Raw genomic sequence first — 10036 nt, forward strand, 5'->3', positions numbered from 1 at the left:
ACTGTCTTTATGACTTTAAATAATATGCTTAAGGTACAACTGCTTGACATATCATCTTTAAACAATCCTGTTACCTTCAGAGGAGAAAAAGGGTGCACTCATTTACCCTTCCTCAAAGCTTTCTCTCCTTCCATTCCATCTCTTAACATTTTGTTCTAACTATAATAAATCGTTTATATACTACTGTCCATTACTACAAATGGAAAAACTAATTGGCAGCATTTATTATGTAACTTGATCAAGTACACAGTCCCTAGATAGAAAAGTACAGCAATTTAAACCAATAAATAAAAATGCAATGACATTCAAACTTTCCCAAAGGAAAGAGACTCTTCAAAGCATTTACTCCTTCAACGAATATTTAATCAGCTACTATGTGCCAGTCATTAGGTGTTAGGGATTAAGCAGAGAACAAAGCGAGCCCTGCTCTCACAGAACTTTTGTTCAGTGAACATAATTAGTTAGAAATTTTATTTTCTTTTAGTTAGAATTTTATTTTCTTTAGCTTCCTTCACTTCTCCAAGGTCAGTGGTTCCCCACTGAGGGCTCATTTCATCTGTCAGGCTTCAAAGACCATGGTGGAGATGCTTATAGTCCTAAGAAGACCTGTCTGATGGATAGAGTCCCCGCGGTGAGATATTTGTTCTAGTATAACCAGTTACCAGATGTGATCTTTCTTGAACACTTTTTCATTCTGCTGAAAAAACTTCTTCAGGTTACCTTCTCATGAAGGATACGCAGCTACTCTTGTACACCTGAAATCTTTATTTTGCATTTCGCCTTCACTGATATAATGGGACACTCACCTTAAAAATGTAATTCTACATACCCCATTCCCCTCCACTCTGAAATAAGACTTTCCATGGGAGTATCCAGAGTTGTAGATGGAAAAATTCTGATGATAGTCTGATTCTCCTTCCCTTCTAGTAGGTAGGTAATTTGTCTTTTGCTCAGGGAGTTCAAGATTTTCTCTTTATCCTATCTTTAACTCTTTTTAATTTGAAATAATCCTGCTACTCACTCAGCCTGAGCCCATTCCTTCTGAAAACATGCAACCTTTGGCTCTGGGCATGTTCTCTAATCATTCTTCCCTTTGATGGTTTTTTCCTATACTCTTTTCAACACTCTAGAAAGACAGTAGACATGGCCTCTTTCCATCACTTGTTTTTACCTTTTATATTTTTTACCTCTATTACGCCACATATGGAAATTTCTTTGATTTGAAACTCCAAATCACCTAGATCTAAAACATGAGCATTTTATTATCTGCTTGCTCACTGTATTTTTTTTTTTTTATTTTGACATTCATGTTTCTCATTTCCAAGAACATTTTCTGGCTTTTTTCTTTTTACATATGAATCCTAACAACAAATCAAATTTTATTTTATATTTTAAATTATCTTCTGTTCCCTAAATTCTTTTAGTGAGTTTGCCCTGCTTGGTCTGTCATTAAGCTTGACTTTAACCAAACCTACCAAAAGCGTGTGTTAAAACAGAAGAATGAAGAACTAGGCAAATACTATGATAATTAGCAGAGATTTCTCTTCCAGTTTTAAGTTTCACCACTATCCCTTACTTTAAAAGAGAGGGCATGACTTTCTAAGCATCACATAACCTGACAGGATGTCTAGGAGGCTTGTCCATCGGGTGCTTTGCTGGCAAGATAACCTGGGGAATTCCTCTGTGGTCAAAATAACCAGAAAACAAACAAACAAACAAAAAGTCAATTAAAGACCCAGTGATGAGAAGATGGACTTAGCTTCTTAAAGTCCTTGTCTTTTATCACAAGTAGGCCTAAGAACTTAAAGAAAACCATGAACACACTAGAAAGAGAAATGAAAGTTACAGTAACCACAGACCCAAATATAAAATTTAAAACTAAAAACTCCCTGAAAAAGCGTTAAGAAAAAAATCTTCCCAAACCAGGGGAAGGCAAAGATTTGAGGTCAGATTAGTAGAAGCCTTCTAAAATTGGTTCTTAAAATTTTAAATTATTTTGGCCATTCTAGGTCCTCTACCAGTAGCCCAGATCTTTTACTAGAAAAAAGGACACTGAGGATCAACTCGTGATGGTAGCGTGGGTACATACCCTTATCCTTAGGAAATGTACGTTATCCTTTTGGGGGGATAAACAGCCATGATATATGGAACTTACTCTCAAATTGTTCAAAAAAGCAAACAGGGAAGAATGCTAATAGGTGAATCTGTATAAAAGGCATGGGAGTGTTTCTCCTATTGTTCTTATTCTTCTAAATAAATTAAAAATTATTTCCAAATAAAAAGAAGGAAAAAGAGTCACACATACTGCTCAATCATTCCACTCTATCAGTATGGCACCAATATATTTTGGCTCTTTTCTTGATGATGAACATTTAGGTTATTCCCAGTTTTACTATCATCTACATTCTTGTGTGTCTTCCAATGTATTTAGGAAGTTTCTCTCAGGTGTGTATGTAGCTCCAGTTCACACAGGAGAACGGCGGAATTATAAAGTATATGAAATGTTCAGCTTTATAAAAAAATACAAAATCATTTCCCCACATGGCTGGTTTATCAATTTAATGGCCCTATCTCCAGCTGGAGAAGAGATTTTGTTGATCTACAGTCTCTCCGATGCCTGATACTATCAAATTTCTCAATTTAATTTCACCAAATAAATGGATATAAAGATTTTCTCATTATACTCCTGATTTGTATTTCCCTAATAATAAGACTATCTTTTCATATGCTTATTAGCCATATTTGTTTCAATCCATCTTTTGCCCATTTTTTAACTGGGTTCATCTTTTTTCTTAAACTGATTCACAGGAGTTCTTTCTATATTCCACATTCTTGATACTAACTACTCTTTGGTCATTTATGTCCATATTTCTCCTAGGGCCTCTACCCTCTTTAAAGCATCTTGTGATGAACAGAATTTTTTTTAAGTAGACGCCATGCTCAACGTGAGGCTTGAACTCATGACCCTGACATCCAGAGCCACATGCTCTGACTGGTGAACCCCTTGATGAACGGATTTTAAACTGGTCAAATTTTATCAACCTTTTCTTTTATAATTAGTTCTATTCTGTGTCTCAAGAAACCCTACTTTACACAAAGACTGAAAATTTTGCATCTGGGAAAATGTGACCTCCACATATCAGAAGCTTTGAATAGTTTCAGCAAAATACAAGACAGATGGGGTCATATTAAAAGAGAACACTAAACAATGACTTGCAAATCCTTTTCTTTAAAAAAGAAACAAGACATAACAAGTAAAAAAAAAATTCTAACAAAACACCACTAATTTGTCCTTTTTGATGGAGCCAAGGAGGACCTACAACAGAGAGGGAACACATCCTTTATCACTGGGTTGCCGAGAGTAAATTTAAAAGCAGTTATGCTGGACAGCTACAGTGCAAGCACAAGCTTATGTAAGAGAAAATCTACAAATGATAATCTACACAATCTTCCTCGACAAGGGTAACAGCAGTAGGAAGAAAACTGGGCAAGGATATGTGATATCCCAAATGCGATACAGTTAATAAACAGGGAAAACAGTTTCCCAACATGGTTGTTTCAAACTCAAAGGAAAGTTAAATTTCACCCACTAGCATATTCATTATACTGGCTCTCCCTTTTTACTCTTCACAGGCTGATGAATCTACTTGACTGGTAAAGTTAACAATCAACAGGAGTCTCTCACCTCCACATTTGCAGCAGGAAGAGAATGTGAAACCAACACTAAACATTAAAAGGAAGAAAGGAAAAAACAACAGCACTGTTTTGGAGCAAATACACGACGTGGATAATCCTCTTCCAGGTTGAATGATGACAGAAAAAAGTCAAAATGAGTCTTAAAGTACTATTGAACAAAAACAGGATACTAACAAGATTATAATGAATCAAACTAAAATGTTTCTGCACAGTGAAGGAAGTCATCAACAAACTAAAAGGCAGTCTACTGAATGGGAAAAGAGATTTGCAAATGACCTATCCAATAAGGAGGTAAGGACCTGAATGGACATCTTTCCAGAGAAGACAGATGGCTAACAGACAAAGAAAACATGATCAATATCACTAGTCAGTAGGGAAATGCAAATCAAATCCACAATGAACACTCACCTCATACCTGTCAGAATGGCCAGTATCAAAACAAGAAATAACAAGTACTGGCAAGTGTGCAGAGAAAAGGAAACCATCGTGCAGTGTTTGTGTGAATGAGAATTGGGGTAGCCACTGTGGAAAACAGTATGGAGGTACCTCAAAAACTTAAAAACAGAAATACCATACAATCCAGTAATTCCACTTCTGGCTATTTACCCAAAGAAAACAAAACCACTAATTTAAAAATATACATGGAGCCTTAGGTTTACTGCTGCATTATTTTTAATAGCAAAATATGAAAGCACCGCAAATATCCATCAATGGATGAATGGATGAAGAAAGATGTGACGTGTATATATATTCATGCACAATGAAACATTACTTAGCCATAAAAAAAAAAAATCTTGCCATATGTGATAACATGGATGAACCTAGAAGGTATTACGTTAAGTGAAATAAGTCAGAGAAAGACAAAAACCATGTGATTTCACTTATATGTGGAATTTAAAAATCAACAAAACAGAGTGGGGGTTGGGGGGTGGGGACGGGTACCAGAGCTGAAGAGGCTTAGAAGACAAACTTTCAGTTATAAAATAAGTACAAACGTTCAGAATAGTGACTATTGTAATAACTGTGTATGGTGACAGACAGTAACTGTGGGCATTCTGTAATGGATATAAGTATTGAATCACTAAGCTGTACACCTGAAAATAACACTGTATGTCAACTATACTTCAATTAAAAAAAAAAGAACTGCACTGAGTTCAAATCACGGTTGCCAGAAGTTAGACAAGGGGGGGAAGAGTGTTAATAGAAAGGAACAGTGCACGACAGTTTTCCCAGGATGATGAAATTATTCTGTATCCTGACCATGGTGGTAGTTATACAAATCTACAAATGTGTCAAAATTCATAGAACTATACTCCCTCAAAAAGTGAATTATACTGTGTAATTTTTAAAAAACTTTTATCTTTTTTAATGTTCACTTATTTTGAGAAAGAGAGAGCATAAGCAGGAGAGGGGGAGAGAGGAGACAGAGAATCTCAAGCAGGCTCCATACTATCAGCACAGAGTACGACGCAGAACTCAAACTCACAAACACTGAGATCATGACCTAAGGGAAATCAAGAGTCAGATGCTGAACTGATTCAGCCACCCAAGTGCCCCTAAAAAACTGTTAAAAAAGATATGTACACAAAGTTATAGGAATTTTATTTACATTCTCCAAAAAATTAGAAAGAACTCAGAAGTGCTCAAAGGATGGATGGATAAATGAACTGTGGTAAATCCACATAACGGAATGGTACTTAGTAATTATAAGGAACGAAGAATTGATATATAAAACAACACTGATACATTGCAAAGATATCATGGTAAGTAAAAGAAGCCAGTCTTAAAAGATTACACACTATGTAATATTATTTATGTGACATTACGAAAAGAAGCCTTATGAAGACAGAGAATGAAATAATCAAAGGAGACGGAAAGCACTGGACTACAAAAAGGCAACAAAAGGGAATTTACAATTTTATCATAAGCAAATTAAAAAAAAATAAACAAGTTAAAAAGTATATGGAAGGGATGCCTGGGTGGCTCAGTCCAGCAAGTGTCCAACTCTTGGTCTCAGCTCAGGTCATGATCTCACAGTTCATGGGACAGTGTGAAGCCTGCTTGGGATTCTCTCTTTCCCTCTCATTCTCTGCTCCTCCCCCCGCAAATTAACTTCAAAAAAAAAAAAAAAAAAAAAGGATTAAATAAGTTACATGAGATTGAAAAACAAACAAAAAAAAAGATTCAAAATAAACATGGCAAAGGTGGGTTACACATTATCAAAAGACTAGCAGTAAACCATGAAACAATTTGAATGTAAAATTTTTAAGTTTAAAACTTAAGTTTAAATCACTGTGGTATATATATGATTACAAAAACAATATGTAACTGTCATAAATAATTCCTGAGACAATTATAAAAAAATAGTAACACTAGGACTAAATTTTAAGAGTAGGTAGGGAAGAAAGGTAGAGGCCATAAAAGGGTGACCATTCTTAGTGGTGGGAGAGAAAAACAAATTGGCAAATATTTCCTTGCCATGCATCTTTTCTCCCTGAGCAATCTCATCCCACTTTCATGGAATCAACTATTTAAAACAGAAAGCTCCCCAAGTTTATGACTCCCATATCTGACTGCTTCATCACAGATTTCACAGTCCTTACTTCTCAACGACTTCCTAACACCAGCACCTCCTCAAAGGAAACCCGCACCCTATCTTCATACCCCAAACCAGTTCTACTGATCCACTATTTGTAACAGCAGTTACAGTATGATCATTTACTCACCTGCTGAGCTCAAAAATTCAGAAGCTACTTTTGATCCTCCTTCTTCTTTCATTCTCCCACATTTAACTGGAATCACTAGCACCAGAATCACCTAAAGCACCTATTAAAAATGTACACTACCAGGTCCCTTATGAAATATAGTTGTCCCTTGAACAACATGGGTTTAAGCTGTGTGGGTTCACATATGTGGATTTTTCTGTTAAATACAATACCATAAATGTGTTTTATCTTCCTAATGATTTTCTAATACCATTTTTTTCTCTCGCTTACTTTATTATAAGACTACAGTACATAATTCATGTAACGTACAAAATACGTTAATCAACTGTTTATGTGTCAGCAAGGCTTCCTGTAAACAGGCAGCTATCAGTGGTTAAGTTTTGGGTGAGTCAAAAGTTATATACAAATTTCCAACCATCTGGGGGTGGGGACCTACACATTTTGTTCACGGGTCATCCATATACCAGCTTTTCCTCCAGTGGGTCTTAAGAACCTAAATTTCCAAGAAGCACCCCAACAATTTAAGTGGTTTAAGGTTTGCAAACTGTTCTGGAATTATTATTTCAATATTATTCACCAGTGAGGAATTTTTGCTGAAACCGTTCCTGTCTGCAAAGACCAAGCCACAGATATTTACGTTCACACACGGAAACAAACTATTGGCATTTTCTACATAAGAGCTTTCCATAGTAACCAACATAATTTATTAGAAGAGCTTCTAACTTGGAGCACTTGGATGGCTATGTCAGTTGAGCATCCAACTCTTGATTTCGGCCCAGGTCGTGATCCCAGGGTTGTGAAACTAAGCCCCGCATCAGGCTCCATGCTTAACACTCTCTCCCCCTGTAGGCCCCTCTCCCCTGCTTGCACGCTCTCTCAATCAGTATCAAAATCAATTAAAAAAAAAAAAAAGCTTCTAACTTCATCCCCGCTGCACTTGAGAAGAAATCTGAATGTACTGTCTGTGGAAAACTCTGCTACCTGTCTACTACTCCATTCTCTCTTTTCTCCTAAAAACAAAACCCCAATTTTCTTCTGTGGTTTGGTACAGATAATATTCCCCAGCTGTCTTGCTCTGTGTGCCATGATCAAATTCTGGCCTAAATGATCCAAGCAAAAACAGTGCATAACTTCAGGAAAATCTCACAAGTTTCAGAGAGGGTCGATAACAGAATAAGAAATCAAATTCTTCAATCAAAATCTCAAAGTCCATGCCTTCCCAACTCTAAACTGCCTTCTAAAGTCACATCCTTACTATGTACAAGTGATTAAGTGTACAAATTATGAAAATGTTTCAGGAAGGAAGTGCCTGGATGGCTCAGCCGGCTAAGGGTCCAACTCCTGATTTTGGCTCAGGCCATTACTGATCTCATGGCTGGTGAATCTGGGCCCCAAATCGGGCTCTGCGCTGCCAGTGTGGAGCCTGCTTGATTTTATTCTCATTCTCTCTCTCCCGGTCCCCGCTCTGTCTCAAAATAAACAAACATTTTAAAGAATGGTTCGGGAAGGAGTTACAGGGGAGAAAAATCTGTGTTGTCACAAATACAAAATAAATTATATTCAAACATTTATTTAAAAGCTGCTTCAAAATCCTAACCACATTTCTGCGTAAAACTAATGTTTAAACTTAGTGATTAGAGTCTCTCACCAGTTCCTAAGTCTGCTTAGTCACAAATGCAGAACTTACTAGGCTTTGATGAACACAACTCAATGACCTGTATCATCACCTGCGTATGAAGAGCAGGCAAATTCAGAGTGACGGGGACACTTGGGAAGAGAAAAGGATTCCAGCGTGCCACTGAGGCCCTCAAGGGAGTCTGCAGTTATTTTTAAACTGAGCGGTTGGTGTCCTTCTGACTAACATTCCTAAACTCAAAATGTAACATTAAAAGGCATTAAGGATACCCATCCATTCGTACCACCCCAAGAAAAACACCCTACACACAAAACCACTGTAGTCTTACCCTACGCATGGCTTCCTCCTCTTCTTGACGCTTCTCATAATGTGCAAAGTCATCAAAGATTGAGGTGGTATGCTTGAAAGTAGCAATTATTTTAAGCACTTGCTTAGCTTTTTCTAGGGGTACCTCTTGAGTGTCCCTTGAATTGGTAACTGGTTTGTTGTCATTATTTTCTAAGCGAATATGCCGTAACTGGTTATTGGGAACATCTTTGACAAAGATCCACTTAACTTCAAATTTGCCCTTCCACTTATCCTGAGACCAGACACCAGCATATGCATTATAGTCCACAACAGACTTCATTTCAGCCACTCCACAAAAATGTCCACTGCCATTCACACTGAAGAGTAAATAGAGTGGGCCTTTCCCATTCAGGGACCGGTAAGCTGCATCCAAACGCTTATTACCATGCTCAGTACTACACCAGATAGAGTACTTAATGGAACGGTGTATGTCATCCTCAGAATAGCTTTTTATTATAAACACACGTCCATTCTTCAGGTTCCAGTCAAAGTCTTTGGGATTATAATTGTTTATGGCCTTTAGCTTTTCCAGCACTGGATGCACTTCTACACTAGAAGGTGAAGCACTGACAGGAACGACACCTAAACCAAAGTTTTCACCGCCCACTCCATTGTTCTGGTTGAATCCAGCTCCCCTATTCCGAGGAGCCACCCAGCGATTCTGCAGCTGCTGCTGTGGGGGCTGCACTTGGTGAGGCTGGGCCTGTGGCTGAGGTCCTTGTTGCTGCTGTGGTTGTGGTGGCTGAGGCTGCTGCTGAGGCAGTTGGCTTTGCACCAATGTTGGTGGTTGAATTAATGGCTGAGGCTGCTGGATTATAGTTTGAGGAGGCAGAACTGGTTGGGTTGGTGGAGCCTTTACCACGGACCCCTTTTCATCCCAAGTTCCAATATTCATGTTGTGTTTTATAGGAGGTGGTGGCACAGCAGAACCCCCAATTCCTACATTGCCCTTGGGTTTAAGTTTCGGCTGAGGTTTGGCAGGCTTTCTGGCAATGGCAGCCCAGGAGGTTGGTTTAGGTGCTGCACTGCTAACTGGGGGCACACTATTGGCTGCAATGCTAGTCATACCACTGCTGCTCAAGGCTGTACCTACAGTTTTTGTCACTGCAGCTGTCAGGTCACCACCAATTTTCAGTCCAGTCATGCCTTGCTCAATACTGCTAATGCCAGGCACCTTACTCAAAGTATCATTGCCAAATCCAGCCTGTCCATCCGTAATAGCTCTCCCAAGAGAACTAGGTGGATAGCCATAACTGCTACTATAAGCAGAACTTTGTGTTGATTGTCCCTGAGATCCACTTGTCCCCCATGTAGAGAAATCAGCATTACCAGGAAAAAAGTTAAATCCATGTTGACCAAGAAATGGAGGGGTATTTCCTAATGCCCCAGGTTGACTAAACACACCATCCGGTATATAATGATGTTCTCCATTACTCATTTGTCCATAGGTTGTCAGATACGGCATAGGTTGGTCTCCAGCCGTGGACCATGCTGCTTCCCCAAGAGAATATGGAAATCCAATGGATGGAGCATAGTAACTAGGCATGTATGGATCTGACATTGGTGGATAGCTGTTACTCTGGAAAACAAAAGATCATAATCAGGAGTGAAATATCCTCTGAAGACCGGC

At 38.3% G+C, this 10036-nt stretch overlaps 1 protein-coding gene across 5 annotated transcripts in view; it reads right to left on the reverse strand.

The window, feature by feature from the left end:
• The window catches only part of YTHDF3 (YTH N6-methyladenosine RNA binding protein F3), a 39392-nt gene that overhangs the window by 13771 nt on the left and 15585 nt on the right, over positions 1 to 10036 (reverse strand). For all 5 annotated transcript variants that reach the window (XM_077751801.1, XM_077751802.1, XM_077751803.1 and 2 more), the window contains one exon: positions 8387 to 9985. In XM_077751801.1, the coding sequence (XP_077607927.1) occupies positions 8387 to 9985 (1599 nt within the window). The remainder of the gene's footprint in view (positions 1 to 8386; positions 9986 to 10036) is intronic.

Source organism: Crocuta crocuta, unplaced genomic scaffold (assembly GCF_008692635.1).
Source record: "Crocuta crocuta isolate KB4526 unplaced genomic scaffold, BGI_CrCroc_1.0 scaffold20, whole genome shotgun sequence".
In the NCBI taxonomy this organism is placed as follows: domain Eukaryota; kingdom Metazoa; phylum Chordata; class Mammalia; order Carnivora; family Hyaenidae; genus Crocuta; species Crocuta crocuta.